Source organism: Gopherus evgoodei, unplaced genomic scaffold, assembly GCF_007399415.2.
Source record: "Gopherus evgoodei ecotype Sinaloan lineage unplaced genomic scaffold, rGopEvg1_v1.p scaffold_37_arrow_ctg1, whole genome shotgun sequence".
In the NCBI taxonomy this organism is placed as follows: Eukaryota; Metazoa; Chordata; order Testudines; family Testudinidae; genus Gopherus; species Gopherus evgoodei.
Genome location: NW_022060049.1, coordinates 3,040,278 through 3,055,656, shown reverse-complemented (window position 1 = coordinate 3,055,656; position 15,379 = coordinate 3,040,278). Strand labels below are relative to the sequence as shown.

General features: G+C 61.1%; 2 protein-coding genes across 2 annotated transcripts in view; both read right to left on the bottom strand.

Annotated features, from left to right (window-relative positions):
* Positions 1-81: 81 nt before the first annotated feature.
* On the bottom strand, positions 82-8,127 carry LOC115642026 (zinc finger protein Gfi-1b-like). Its single transcript, XM_030545363.1, has 7 exons — positions 8,020-8,127; positions 5,962-6,042; positions 5,478-5,684; positions 4,851-5,056; positions 3,212-3,355; positions 2,759-2,924; positions 82-767 (listed from the first exon to the last, which is right to left on the bottom strand). The coding sequence occupies exons 1-7, from the start codon at positions 8,111-8,113 to the stop codon at positions 553-555; spliced, it is 1,113 nt and encodes a 370-aa protein (XP_030401223.1). The 5' UTR covers positions 8,114-8,127; the 3' UTR covers positions 82-552.
* EVI5L (ecotropic viral integration site 5 like) overlaps positions 8,115-15,379 on the bottom strand; it is a 97,974-nt gene continuing 90,709 nt past the window's right edge. The window contains exon 20 of the mRNA XM_030545349.1: positions 8,115-8,233. Coding sequence (XP_030401209.1) covers positions 8,129-8,233 — 105 coding nt within the window. The 3' untranslated portion in view covers positions 8,115-8,128. The remainder of the gene's footprint in view (positions 8,234-15,379) is intronic.

Sequence of the window (15,379 nt, the reverse complement as noted above, 5' to 3'; positions counted from 1 at the left end):
GCCCGGACGCAGGCTGCTTTCCGCTCACGTCCTTTAATTCTCTGCCGGCAGCCAGGGGAGGGTTACAGCGACGGGCTGAGGAACCATCTCTGCTTACTGGGGCACAGGACAGATCTCAGCTCACATCTCTCCCCTGCGTCTGGGTCGGGGGGTGCAGCCCACAGCTCACCCCTCTCTCTCCCCCAGCCCAACCCCCTGGGGAGATGCTCATGCAGGGAGCCAGATGCAGAGAAGTCCCACAGCAACCAGGCTGGTGCTCCCCCCTCATCCCAAACAGTGCCCCTGACTGTCCCAATGTGCCCATCTTCAGCCATAGGGGGACCCAGGGTCTGGCTGGCAAGAGGGGCCCACAAAGGGCAGGCAGCTGAGTCCTCCTCCTGGCTCCATCACATGGTGGCTGTGGGCCCCCGCAGCACCTTCCAGGAGAGGGGGCGCAGGGCATGATGGCAGCTTTGGGGATGATCCAGGAGCCCCCTCAGCTCTGGGGTTTCTCCTCTGGCCTCCACAGCACCTGCTGCAGGCCCGGTGTCCTGGACCCCACCTGCTTGGCCCCTAGCGGAGGGCGCCCAGTACCTGGCTGCCCCCGGGGCTATGGAAGAGCCCGTGGGTCTCCTGGTGGCGCCGCAGGTCCACCTTGCGCTGGAAGCCCTTGGGGCACAGGGAGCAGGCGAAGGGCTTGTGCCCCGAGTGCTTGCGGCTGTGGGTGATGAGGTTGGAGCTCTGGCTGAAGGCTTTGCCGCACACCTGGCATTTGTGAGGCTTCTCACCTGAAGGGGGGGGGGAGAGGTTAGGGTGGGGGCTGCAGGAGGGGCTGGGATCCCTCAGGACTCAGCAGAGAGCCCCAGCACTCACCCAGGGAAGGACTGGAAGGACTCTAGAGTAGCAGGGCCCCCACCTACCTCGCCGGCCATGGGCCTAGGGTCCTAGAAAGCCACGGGCCCAGGGCCCCCACCTACCCGGCCGGCCACGGGCCCAGCTCAGCCTGGATCTATAGTCATGGGGTCGATGCTTGCACCCCTGTGACCCCATTCACTTGCCATTCCCGGATGAGACCACTAGGTGGTGCTGTTGCTCCATGGAGTTGCGCGGGGGTGGGACTAGTTTGTCCAGGGCAGGACTTGGAGGCAATTGCACCAAATGTCCAGCTGTTCAGGCAGGCAGCAGATCCCGGTCCGCAGCCGCAGCCCCTGCAGTCCCGGCCCTGGGCTCCCGCCAGCTCTGCCAGTGCCCCCCAATCCCGACCCGCAGCCTCTACAGTCCCGGCCCTTGGCTCCCGCCAGCTCTGCCAGTGCCCCCCAATCCCGACCCGCAGCCTTTACAGTCCCGGCCCTGGGCTCCTGTCCCCCAGCTCTGCCAGTGCCCCCCAATCCTGACCTACAGCCCCTGCAGTCCCCCCCCGGGCTCCTGCCAGCTCTGCCAGTGCCCCCCAATCCCAACTCGCAGCCTCTACAGTCCCGGCCCTGGGCTCCTGTCCCCCAGCTCTGCCAGTGCCCCCCAATCCCGACCCGCAGCCTCTACAGTCCTGGCCCTGGGCTCCTGTCCCCCAGCTCTGCCAGTGCCCCCCAATCCTGACCTGCAGCCCCTGCAGTCCCAGCCCTGGGCTTCTGCCCCCCAGCTCTTCCAGTGCCCCCCAATCCCGACCCGCACCCCCTGCAGTCCCAGCCCTGGACTCCTGCCCCCCAGCTCGGCCAGTGCCCCCCAATCCCGACCCGCACCCCCTGCAGTCCCAGCCCTGGACTCCTGACCCCAGCTCGGCCAGTGCCCCCCAATCTCAACTCGCAGCCCCTGCTGTCCCAGCCCTGACCCCCAGCTCTGCCAGTGCCCCCCAAACTCCACCTGCAGCCCCTGCTGTCCCAGCCCTGGGCTCCTGCCAGCTCTGCCAGTGCCCCCTCAATCTCAACTCGCAGCCCCTGCTGTCCCAGCCCTGACCCCCAGCTCTGCCAGTGCCCCCCAAACTCCACCTGCAGCCCCTGCAGTCCCGGCCCTGGGCTCCTGCCCCCCAGCTCTGCCAGTGCCCCCCAATCCCGACCTGCACCCCCTGCAGTCCCAGCCCTGGACTCCCGCCCCCCAGCTCTGCCAGTGCCCCCCAGTCTCAACTCGCAGCCCCTGCTGTCCCGGCCCTGGGCTCCTGCCAGCTCTGCCAGTGCCCCCTCAATCTCAACTCGCAGCCCCTGCTGTCCCAGCCCTGACCCCCAGCTCTGCCAGTGCCCCCCAAACTCCACCTGCCGTCCCGGCCCTGGGTTCCTGCCCCTCAGCTCTGCCAGTGCCCCCCAATCCTGACTCGCAGCCCCTGCTGTCCCAGCTCTGGGCTCATGCCCCCCAGCTCTGCCAGTGCCCCCCAATCCTGACTTGCAGCCCCTGCAGTCCCAGCCCTGGGCTCATGCCCCCCAGCTCTGCCAGTGCCCCCTAATCCTGACTTGCAGCCCCTGCAGTCCCAGCCCTGGACTCATGCCCCCCAGCTCTGCCAGTGCCCCCCAATCCTGACTTGCAGCCCCTGCTGTCCCAGCCCTGGGCTCATGCCTCCCAGCTTGCCTGGGGCCCCTCAATCCCGACTCGCAGCCCGTGCTGTCCCGACCCTGACCCCCAGCTTGCCCGGTGCCCCCAATCCTGACCCACAGCCTGTGCTATTCCAGTCCTGGGCTTCCCCCACAACTCTGCCAGTGCCCCCCAATCCTGACCTGCAGCCCCTGCTGTCCTAGCTGTGGGGTCCCCTCCCCAATCTCTGCCAATGCCCCTGTCCGAGCCGGCGGCCCCTCACCTGTGTGGATGAAGGTGTGTTTCTTCATGTCGGATTTCTGGTGGAAGCGTTTCCCGCAGAAGGGGCAGGGGAAGGGGCGCGTGTCCGAGTGGATGAGCAGGTGGGTGGAGAGTGTGGACGAGCGCTTGAACTGCTTCCCGCAGATCTGGCAGGGAAAGCTCCTCACCTGCAGGGAGACCGGTCAGCTGGGGCCTGGGGGGAAGAGGGGGAGGGGACAGGGACTGCAGAACCCCCCGACCTCCTCCAGTGGCCTCCTCCACAGAACCCAGCCTTTTCACCCCAACCCCATGGCACTTTGCCAGTCCCTGTCAGTGTTAGCCCCATGGCTGGCCCCTGCCCAAATGGAGGCCCATCCAGCCCCCCAAAACCCCTCACTGCTGCAAAAGATCCATCTCTAACCCCCCATTTGTATATCACGTTCCATCTCACCCCCCCCCCCCAGGCCTCACCCACCTCTGGCTTCCCTTTGCCCGGGCTGGGAGGGGCAGGCTGGTGCTGCAGGCCACCCGGGTGGCCACACATCCCCCATGGGGCCACGTGGCTGCAGAGCGTTGAGCATTTCAGGTGGCTGCTGAGGCGCTGGGCTGCAGGGAGGCCCTGCGGGTGGGGACAGAAATAGGGTCAACATTGGGAACCTGCCCCAAATGTACAGGCTGGAATTGGTGGTGGCCATGTAGGGCGGGGCTGAGACCTCCCCAAACTCATCACAGCAGTGACGGAAACCAGCCCGCCCAGTGCCTGGACGTTTGCTGGGGCCAGCCTGTGTCGCTTCCCTTTGTTCTACAGCCATCCTCTCGTGACACTGAGCAGGAAACCTCACAATGACCTCCCCCCTCGCCCACAATCCGACACTGGCTAATGGGGCCGGCCAGGCAGCTACCTGCCCCCTCTACCCAAGCACGGCGGGTTTCCAGTACACAGCATGCCAGCACCGAGTGCCCCCTATGGAGCCAGAGCCACCAACACTGGGCCCTGCACAGAGTGCGACACTCCCTGGTCACACTCTAAACAGACGCAGGTTGGAAGGGTAAACTGAGGCACAGAGCGGGAGGGGAAGAACTCACCCAAGCAGATCAGAGAACCCTGGTCCTCAAGTCCCTGTCTGGTGTTTTGTCCACTAGGCCACACTGTCTGCCTGCCCCAGAGACCCCCCTCCCAGCTGTCCCCTCTGCTTACAGACCCCTAGCATCCTGTGGGGTGGGTCAGTTCAGCCAGTACAATGCCAGCAGGGCTGGGAAATGGTGCTGGGATGATACAGATGCACTGAGAAAGGGGCTCAGACCTGCCCCAAACTCATGACACTCACAGAGGCCACCACAGAGCCAGCAGCTGGGCTCAGCTCACAGCCCCAAGCCAACCCTCTGAGTGCGAGCAGGGCTTCGGCTGTCAGACTCAGTGGGCCCTGCTGGGGTGAAAGGCTTGTGCTGCGTTTGCACTGATGGGGCCACAGCTAGGGGCTTCATCCGCCGACCCCCCAGGTGCATCATTGAGCCAAGGGTGCTGGGTATCGGGCCCCCAATGGGTCTCCCCCTGTGCCCCCAGTGACAGTGCCCCATAGGCCAGGTGATACTGCACACAGAGGGCAGGAGCGGCTGGGCAGGTTGGTAAATGTGCCCCAGGGCAGCGCCAGAGCCTGGCATATGGGGCAGTGCAGCCCCACACTGGGAAGCACCAGGCTGGGTGCGAGGAGAGGGCTTCACTCAGCTCTGTTTAAAGGTGGGGGCTGGGAACGGGACACGGGGGCCTTTCCTCTCTAGGGGGCGCCAACTCCCATCTTGCCCCAGGGTGGGACTAGCTGGGTCAGGAGGCAGGGAATGGGACATGGGGCCTTGCTCCTCTAGGGGGCACTGGATCTGATCCCGCCGAGCTGGCAGTGGCAGGCAGCGGTGCCTGCGTGAAGTGAGGAGGGAAGGATTCTCCATCCAGTTCCCAGGGGCAGGAGCCTCCAAACAGCCCCATTGCTGGCAGCCCTGAGGGGAGGCCAAGCACTGGATGGGGATGGAGCACCCGGAGCTCGATCACGCAGGGAGGCCTCAGTTCCCAGGGTCAGCAGGGCGAGGGGCTCAGCCCAGTCCCTTGGAGGGTGCATTACCTTGTCACAGCAGCTGCACCCGTGTGGTGGCTTGGAGAAGAGCAGGAGAGATCCCAGGAGGCCAGAGGCCCCCTTGGCGTCCCTGCCCAGCTCCCTCCCGGAGCCCAGCGCCGGCGGCAGGACACTCTGCACCAGGTGCTGCAGCTCAGGGCTGCGGTAGCTGCTCCAGAAGGGCTTGAACGACACGTCTGGGGGGCTGCTCACGCCTACGGGGAAACAGCAGGTGGGGAACTGGGACATGAGGCCTTTCCCCTCCAGGGGGCACCGGCTCTGGCTGGCTCAGGGGGCAGCGATTGGGCCATGGGGCCTTTCCCCTCCAGGGGGCACCGTCTCTGATCTGATCTGGCCTGGCCCCAGGGGCTGGCTGGCTCTGAGGGTGGGGAATAGGACACGGGTCGTTGTCATTGTGTAAGATGAGGTTGGTGGGTCTCAGTCCAGTTCCCAATGGGGCATGTGTCCCCCTCACAGAACTGGCCACCTGCCTGCCACTGTCCCCCCAGGGGCAAGGTCAGACAGGGTGGGGAGGGGCATGGAACTTGCCCCTGGAGTGGGAGGCTGGGGGTGATGGGCTGATGTGGGATTGGGAGGAGCTCCCCCCGGAGGAGCCTGGGGCTGGTGGAGGGTTACCTGGCAGGGGCCGACAGCCCCAGCTCCGGCTGAAGTCAGTCTCAGCGGGGGGGCTGCACTGCGGCTGGCTGGCTGCCCCCTCCCCATCCTGCACCCCGCAGCTTTCCAAGGCCCTGGAATGGGCTCTGCTCCCTTCCTCTGCCCCGTGCCCCAGCTCAGGGGGCTGGGCTGGCACCGGCCCTGCTCGGGGCACTCCCCAGGCTGGGTCTGGAAGAAGGATTTGCTGGTGAGATTCCCTGAGCCTCCCCTCCACCCCCAACCTTGGGCTGGGCAGGGCAGGTGAATCCCTGGCCTCCAGGTGAGATCACGGGGGTGTTTGAGGGGTTCTTTCCATGTTCACCCAGTCCCACCCTTCCCCTCCCTTGCTCTCCAATAGAGGGCACCCTTCTCCCCTTGCCTGCCCCCTCCCCCGCATTCTTCCTTTGAGGATACTTTCCCCTCGCCTGCTGCCTCAGCTCACCTGTCCCCCTGCCCCTCCACTCACCGCCAAGACCCTCCGGTCGCTGCCCCGGGTGGTTTGGGCCCCTCTTGCTTCTCACCAGGAAGGAGCGTGGCATCCTGGCAGCTGTGGGATGAGGAGAGGTGGCATCACTATGTAACCGGTCCAGCCCATGCCTCTGGGGCCTGCGGGGGGGCGCTGAGCCAGTTGGGAATGGCCCAGACAGGCCTAACCTGTCGCTGGTCTGTAGCAGGTCCCAGTAGGGGCAAGTCACTAAGTGCCCCCTCCCGTCTCCTGCCCCTCAGTCATTCTCCTCTGCAGACAGGACTGGGGTCAGGACTCCTGGGCTCAGTTCCCAGCTCTGGGAGGGGAAGTGTGGTCTCGTGGTTTGAGAGGAGGTGGGGAAGGACTGGGGGTCAGGTCCTGGGTTCTGCCTGTCTCTCGCTGTGTGACCTTGAGCCAGTCCCTTCCCCTCTCTGTGCCTCAACTGCCCCATCTGTTCATTAACATCTGAGACATGCTTTATTTCACAGCTCCAGACACCCTTTCCTGCCCTGAACCTGACAGTACTGAGGGGAGGGACCAGGCTTTGAATTTGTTTGTACAGCCCCATGCACAAGGGTGCCTGATAAACCATGGGGCTGATGAGCCTGTCCCCAGGAACAATCAGATGCTACCTCACATCACTCAGGGTTAGTCATAATGATACCTGCCTGGCCCACTGAGAGGCAGGTCAGGGTATCCCAGTTAACCGATGGTGAAGAAACCTGTTGTGAGGTCAGGCAGCAAGACAGTGCCAACACTGATACTGGAACCTAGGAGTCTTGACTCCCAGCCCGCCCCCTCCATCTCAAAGTACTAGACCCCACTCCCCTCCCAGAGCTAGGAAAAGAACCCAGGCGTCCTGACTCTCAGCCCTCCCTATTCTAACCACTAGACCCCACTCCCCTCCCAGAGCTAGGAAAAGAACCCAGGAGTCCTGACTCTCAGCCCTCCCTATTCTAAGCACTAGACCCCACTCCCTTCCCAGAGCTAGGAAAAAATCCCAGGAGTCCTGACTCCCAGCCTCCATCTAGCTGCTAAACCCACTCCCCTCACTCACCTGGAAACAGTAGACTAGATCCAAGCTGCGCCTCGGACAGCAGCCACAAGAGGTGCCGTACAAATGTGCCAGAGCTCGGCTGGTGTAAATCAACCAGGCTCCAAATGAAAACATCCGATTTCCACCACCTGGGGATCTGGCCCCAATGACGCCAATGGAATGACCCCCCAGTTTGGCATCTGGCCCACAGTACTGCGGGAAGTTTTCCTACACAAAACTGGTGCAGGATCCATCCCAGCAACCCAGCGCCCGCTGAGCGACACTGGCCCCCAGGAGCTGGGGGCTTGGCTGCTTTTACAGCCTCCAAGTACCGTATGTACTGTCCCGGTGGTGGGAGATGATAGAGTAAGTGGCACCAGCAAGTTACGGGCCAGCCCCCTGCAGAGCACCAGCTCCAGACACGGCACCCCAGGGGCAGAGCCGGAGCCAGCACAGTGCGGGTCAGGTGGGGTCGGGGTCACGGAGCCACAGCTGGTCAGGATGGTGGGATAGAAAGAACTGGCTGTAGAAAGTGGGCTGTAGGGGGAGTGGGCTATAGTGGGTTAAGGCATGGTGGAGCTGGGGCTCAGGATTCCTGGGTTCCATCCCTTGCTTTGGGGAGGCAGTGGTGTCTAGTGGTTACAGGTGGGGAGCTAGGCGACAGAATGCCTGGGTTCCATCCTCTCCCCTGGGAGGGCACTGGTGTCTAGTGTGTAGAGCGCGGGAGGGGGGGTGGGCTTGGGAGTCAGGACTCATGGGTTCTATTCTAAGCTCTGGGAGGGCAGTGGTGTCTAGTGGTTACAGGTTGGGCGCGGGGAGTCAGGATGCCCGGGTTCTGTTCCCGGCACCCATTCCTGCAAGGTGTGCTGCCTGAAAGGGCCCCAGTGTGTCTAATCTCCATGCTATTTCCTGCCATGTGGCAGCCCCAGCGGTACCCAGTCTGGACAGACACACTCCATTGGCAGCAAGGAAGCCGTGGCAAGGCACTCGCATGGACCTTGCACCCCCAAGGGTTCACTCACCTGCAGCCTCCACGCTGTGGGGGAGCCTCTGCGGGTGGCTATTCCACCACCTTTGCCATCTCAGCCCAAGAGCTGGGCAGGGCAGAGCACCCATATGACGCGCAGCCAATCAGGCTGCTGGACGGGGGCTAACGCTCTCCGCTGCAAACCACAGCTGGCTTCCTTCTGATCCGAACAGGCGCCCAACTGCCAGCTGCAAGGCAGAAACCACTGGCTGGAGGCAAGAGGGTGGGGGAGTTTAGTGGCAGCAGTCTCTGATCCAGCTGTGCATTCAGCAGGGAGCTGGGGCTGTTGCAGTTAACCGGGGCCATCAGCAGAAGGGCCTTAGCTAAGACGCACTCTCACTTGCCCCAAGGCAAGGCGATGGGCCCAGACTGTTCTCACGCTGCAGCTTAGAGGCCGCATCCATCTGTTGATCAGGCTCTTTTTGCCAGCCCATAACGCATGCACGGCATCTCTTTTATGTACCAACCTGGGCAGAAATCTGTGCTCTGAGAACACTGGCAGTTCACTGCAGGGCCAGCAGGGGGAGCATAAGGAATTGCTTTTGTGTAGCGCCTACAAAAACCTCCGGCAGGAGTGGAGCTTGAGTCCAACTATATCATTGCGCTGGAGATCGCGCCCCTCACTGTCATGCTGGGTGCTGTGCAGACAGCGAGAGAGACTGGAGGCTCCATTGCGCTGGTGCTGCACAGACACCTAGCGAGACAGACAGTTCCTGCTCACAGGAATTTACAATTTAAATAGATGGGAGAGATGTAAAATCCCCCTTTTACAGCTGAGAAACTGAGGCCCAGATTCACAGAGATACTCAGGTGTCTAAGTGTAAGGGGACTCTTGTCTCCTTACTAAAACTCGTGTGTGTGGGTGGATGGATGGGTGGGTGGATGGGGGTGTGTGTGCTGCTTGGCTAGCTCCCAGTACCAAAAGAAAGGGGGAGGGTCGATGGGAAATCAGGACCCTGAGACTGACAGTCCCCAGGGGCAATGTGGAAGATGCCAATAGCCCACGTGAGCCTGATTGACAAGGCAGGGCAGGCTAGTGAGGGAGTCAGGAGGCCGGGGGTGGGTCCCATCCTTGCTGTGAGCTGAAATTGCCTGGCCCAAAGCAGGGCTGAGCTAAGCAGAGAGCAGGGGCCCAAGCTGAGCTGGGGAGCAGAGCTGCACCGGCCAGAGCCAGAGAGAACCAGAGAAGCAACCCAGGGAGCAAATCAATGCTGGGAGCAGGGTCACAGAAGCAGTACAGGGAGCAGACCTGTGCTCGGAGCAGGGCCACAGAAGCAGTCCAGGGAGCAGACCTGTGCTGGGAGCAGAGCTGCAGCAACCAGAGCCAGAGGGGCCAGAAAAGCAGCCCAGGGAGCTGGAGGCAGAGCAGCATCAGTGCTGGCGCTGGAGCTGAAGCAGTGAGCACTGTGGGGAGCGAGGGGGAACCTGGGCAGCAGGTGCAGCGCAAGGAAATTCCCCCAGCTAAGAGGCCTTGCAGGCCAGACTTGGAGGGGGATCATAACCCTGACAGGGGGACTGACCCTGGGAAGAAGGGTCCTGCCGACTAGAGCCAGAGGGCATGTGGCCACCGCCAGAGCAAGGGTCCGACCCACAGCATCCCTGCAGCACAGCCAGGGCCTGAGCAGGAGGCCTGGGACATGTGGGCGACAGACTGTGACCTGCCCTGACATTCCAGAGACGGCTGGTTGTGATGTCCCTGTGCCACAGAGTGGAGTCATGTGATCATCTTGGTTTTTAAAAATGGATTGGTGTTAAATAAATTGTATTTGCTTTGAACTATATGTGATGATCACTGGGTCAGGGAAGCCTCCAGTGCAGAGAGAGCACCCCAGAGTGGGGATATGCTGCTTAACCCCTGCCCTAAGTGACAATGACAAGGTTGGGGGGTTGAGCCCCCCAGGAATCCTGGGCCCAGCCTTGTTGGGGTTCTGAGGACTCTGTCACACAGGAGAGTGGAAGGGGAGCCCTCAAGGTCAGACAGGCCTCTGAGTAAAGAGGTGGGAGCGAGGACTCGGATCCTTTCACCAGCCCATTCCACCGGGGTTGTGTATAAGCCAGGAAAGTCCACCACAATAGCGGGACCATTCCCTCCGCTTACCTAAGTCCCAGTTTTATGCATCCTTGTGATCCACAAAACCCGTGCTGGCTGCCGTCAAACCCCGTAGGTATCTAAACCTGGCACCTGTGTTTTCAGAGTAAAGTTTCCTTTGGCACCAAGTGTCAGCCTCTGGGCATGCGCACTGCTGCCTCCCTGTACTTGACCAGTGCCTAAGTGCCAGGCATCTGTGAACCCCGGGAAGATAAGCAGAGGAATGCCTGCCTCAACCACAAGGCCCGATCCGATAGTCAGCCTTGGAGGCCACCCACCGGATCGGGTCCCATTCAAACTCCAGCCAGAGAAGGCAGTGGTACCATCCCCAATGTTTTAGGCCAGTGGACAGGCACTTAGCAGGGATGTGGGAGATGCAGGTTCAATCCTTCTGCTTGTGGGGGAGTGAGGATTTGAACAGGGGTCTCCCACATCCCAGCTGATTGCTCAAGCCACTGGGCTAAAGGTGTAAGGGGGGCTACAGCATCCCTCCTGCCGTGCAGCGAAGCAGGCACCGCTCTGATGCTCATCACAACCAGCTGGGGCGCCTGCCCCCAGGGAGGGCTTCCCAACTGTGGATTGCTACTGGGTGGAGGCACCTAACTGCAGCCCTGATTTGTGCCAAATTCCATGAGGGGGCGGAGCTTCAGACACATCCCTCTTACCAGCATCGCCCCATTGGCTAGTTTAGGCAGCTTCTCCCTAGTGTGCTAGTTTTTGTGGATCCTATTTGCCAGCCTCACAATGGATAGGAACAACTGATACAGTTGGTTGGAGAGATGGGAGCAGCCCTGGATGGGCCCAGCCCTGCAATGGATGGGGATGGCTGATACGGATGGGGGGAAGGGAGCAGCGCTGGATGGGCCCAGCCCTGCAATGGACGGGGATGGCTGATACGGATGGGGGGAAGGGAGCAGCGCTGGATGGGCCCAGTCCTGCAATGGACGGGGATGGCTGATACGGATGGGGGGAAGGGAGCAGCGCTGGATGGGCCCAGCCCTGCAACGGACGGGGATGGCTGATACGGATGGGGGGAAGGGAGCAGCGTTGGATGGGCCCAGCCCTGCAATGGACGGGGATGGCTGATACGGATGTGGGGAAACGAGCAGCGCTGGATGGGCCCAGCCCTGCAATGGACGGGGATGGCTGATACGGATGGGGGGAAGGGAGCAGCGCTGGATGGGCCCAGCCCTGCAATGGACGGGGATGGCTGATACGGATGGGGGGAAGGGAGCAGCGCTGGATGGGCCCAGCCCTGCAATGGACGGGGATGGCTGATACGGATGGGGGGAAGGGAGCAGCGTTGGATGGGCCTAGTCCTGCAATTGACGGGGATGGCTGATACGGATGGGGGGGAAGGGAGCAGCGCTGGATGGGCCCAGCCCTGCAATGGATGGGGATGGGTGATACGGATGTGGGGAAGGGAGCAGCGCTGGATGGGTCCAGCCCTGCAATGGACGGGGATGGCTGATACGGATGGGGGGGAAGGGAGCAGCGTTGGATGGGCCCAGCCCTGCAATGGACGGGGATGGCTGATACGGATGGGGGGAAAGGAGCAGCGCTGGATGGGCCCAGTCCTGCAATGGATGGGGATGGCTGATACGGATGGGGGGGAAGGGAGCAGCGCTGGATGGGCCCAGTCCTGCAATGGACGGGGATGGCTGATACGGATGGGGGGGAAGGGAGCAGCGTTGGATGGGCCCAGCCCTGCAATGGACGGGGATGGCTGATACGGATGTGGGGAAACGAGCAGCGCTGGATGGGCCCAGCCCTGCAATGGACGGGGATGGCTGATACGGATGGGGGGAAGGGAGCAGCGCTGGATGGGCCCAGCCCTGCAATGGACGGGGATGGCTGATACGGATGGGGGGAAGGGAGCAGCGTTGGATGGGCCCAGTCCTGCAATGGACGGGGATGGCTGATACGGATGGGGGGGAAGGGAGCAGCGCTGGATGGGCCCAGTCCTGCAATGGATGGGGATGGCTGATACGGATGGGGGGAAGGGAGCAGCGCTGGATGGGCCCAGTCCTGCAATGGATGGGGATGGCTGATACGGATGGGGGGGAGGGAGCAGCGCTGGATGGGTCCAGCCCTGCAATGGACGGGGATGGCTGATACGGATGGGGGGGAAGGGAGCAGCGTTGGATGGGCCCAGCCCTGCAATGGACAGGGATGGCTGATACGGATGGGGGGAAAGGAGCAGCGCTGGATGGGCCCAGTCCTGCAATGGATGGGGATGGCTGATACGGATGGGGGGGAAGGGAGCAGCGCTGGATGGGCCCAGCCCTGCAATGGACGGGGATGGGTGATACGGATGTGGGGAAGGGAGCAGCGCTGGATGGGCCCAGCCCTGCAATGGACGGAGATGGCTGATACGGATGTGGGGAAGGGAGCAGCGCTGGATGGGCCCATCCCTGCAATGGACGGGGATAGCTGATACGGATGGGGGAAAGGGAGCAGTGCTGGATGGGCCCAGCCCTGCAATGGAAGGGGATAGCTAATACGGATGGGGGCACGGGAGCAATGCTGAATGGGCACCAGCAAACAGAACAGTAAGAGGCCTGAATTGCTGCCTCTTCCATGCCTCCAGACCCGTAAATTCAGAGAGGGCAGGGAAGAAGGCAAGAGCAGCCCCTTTATCCCAACTTTTGCACACCCAGTACTGTTAGAATGCAGCCACCTCTGGGGTAGAGCTACCAGCTTGAATCACAGCCATGGTAGGAGGTTTTGGGCAGGATACACCATGCTACTGCAGAGGGATCTTTAAGGCCTATACGCAGGCAGCCATGGCTTTAAAATCTTGACAGAATTCCCCACCTGCAGTCAGCTTCTCCAAACCACCTGCCTGGATGATAGTTGACCGCATGGGGCATTGCCAGGTCCAGCTCTAAATCCCCCAAGCAGCTCCTGCAACATGCACCTCTGAACATCCACCCCACCATGTCAGCCATGTGCCAGTTTCACTCCCTTGCCGTCTGGTTCTGCTCTGACTCACGGGAGCCCCGATTCCCCTGCCCACTTCCTGTCTCAGCTGGGAGGTTGGTTGCACAGATCTCGCTCTGGGCTGGGCAGGATGGCTCGGTGCAAGAACTGAACGGGCAGTACAGGGCATGTCTTTGCTCTGCTAAATCCTTCCCATGAGCGGCAAGTCACAAACATCTAGTGCGTGCAGCGAGTCCGTCTGCCATTGGCTGCCAGCCTGGCTTAGACTGATGGGCTTATCTACCCTGGTATCCCACCTACAGCAGTGTCCAGCACCGACAGTTGCAGAGGATGCACCCTAGTGGGCATTAATGGAATAATCTGCTCCCAGGGGAAATTTCTACCTAACCATTAGCTAAAGGCTGGCTCATGCTCTCAAACACTGGGGCAACTGACCTAGTAGGAGCATTGGTGCCAACTCTGTGGGTGCTCTGGGCCTGGAGCACCCATGGGGAAAAATTAGTGGGTGCTCTGCACCCACTGGCAGCCAAGCCCCTTGCCCCATCTCCTCCTCCTCCTCCCCCTCCCCTGAGCATGCCACATCCCCACTTCTTTCCCTACCTCCCAGTGCTTCCCGCCAGGCCTAGCAAGCTCTAGGAGGGAGGGGGAGGACCATGAACATGGCATACTCTGGGGAAGAGGTGGGGGTCAGGATGGGGATTTGGGGAAGGAGTCGGAATAGGGGCAAGGTGGGGGCAGAGTTGGGGCAGGACTTTGGGGGAAGGGGTTGGAATGGGGGGCAGGGGAGGGGCGTCATGGACAGGGTGGAGTTGGGGCGGGGCTGGGGGCAGAGGGGGGTTGGGCACCCACTGGCGGGAGCAAAAGTCGGCACCTATGGGTAGGAGCCTGGCAGGTATGGCCACTGACAGCGGGGAGCAACTCAGCTGCACTAGATATTCCAGCCTAAAGCAGCTGAGATCCCCCCAGCTCAGCCAGAAGGAAACTATTTCCGCAGAGACATCTGCTCAGCCCTGCTGTTCAGACCCCAACTGCAGCAGCATGCACTGTCCACTGCTCGGGCTAGCAGGGTCCCTGCTAATGGGGAGCTCAAGCAAAAGGCTAGTAGGGCCAGATTGTGGCTCGCAGCCACAGGATGAGGAGCTGGAGTCCTGGAAATTATTATGACCAAATTCAGGAGCCCTGACAAGGGGCAAAGGGACATCTGGCCAGGGTCACCCCGGTGACAGCCTGATTTTGGTGAGAGCCCGCTCAGCATGGGGGCGAGGGCAATCACTTAGAATGTGAGTGCTGTGAATCTCCCCTTGGTGTGAGTTATTCTTAGGGGTGGGCAAAGCGGATTCGGGGCCTGGGAAAGGGGGTGGACTGACAGCCCTTCAGAAAGGCCATGACGAGGCACTTACCCCATTAGCCTTTCTTTATGGTGTATTCAGTCACGGCTCTGTGGTCCTGCAGCTGCCAACTAGGACTGGTCTGTGTGAGATGGACACCAGCCCTACAAGCACTGGGACTCAGACCCACAAAACAGCCACCATCAATATTCAATCCCTGAGCTGGGCTGGCTCTGAACCAGTGACCAAGGTGGCAAAGGCTCTGGGCTGGATCCTGAGCTAATGTAAATCAGAATTGCCCCATTAAAGTCAGCGGAGTGATGCTGATTTACACCAGCTAAAGATCTGGCCCTCTAGGTCCCATATCAGTTCTCCCCTCACTCCCTTGCACAGAGTTTAAGACTAGAAGGGGACACTATGCTCAGTGTCTGCCCTCCAGCATAACCCAGGCCAGAGCAACGCGCACACGGCTCCCAGTACACAGCCCATAACTCATGCTTGCTCACTGAAAAACACTTCTGCTCAAATGCTGGAGAATCCACCCTGCCCCCAGGTCATTTCTGGTGGTCAGTCACCCCTCACTATTCAACATTTGCATCTCATTTTCAATCTAAATTTGTCTGACTTTAAATTCCAACCACTGGACTGCATGATGCCTTTCGCTGCTAGTCTTAAGAGCAGCCTTCTCCCGTTAGTGTGACAATCCAGCCCCGAGTACAAAGGCAGAAAAGATCCACTGGCTGGAAGGTGAAGCTAGGTACATTCAGGCTAGCTAGAAATAAGATGTGCATTTTAATGGAGAAGGAAATGAACTGCTGGGACGATTTCCCAAGAGGTGCAGTGGATTCTCCATCACTTGAAAGACTAACTCAGGAGTGGCTATACCTTCCTCTCTGTGTGTGCATGTGCTCTGGCTCAACCACAAGATATGGGCTGGTTGCAGGAGACACTGGGCGAGGTTCTACGTGGTTTATGGTATATCGGCCAGACTACGT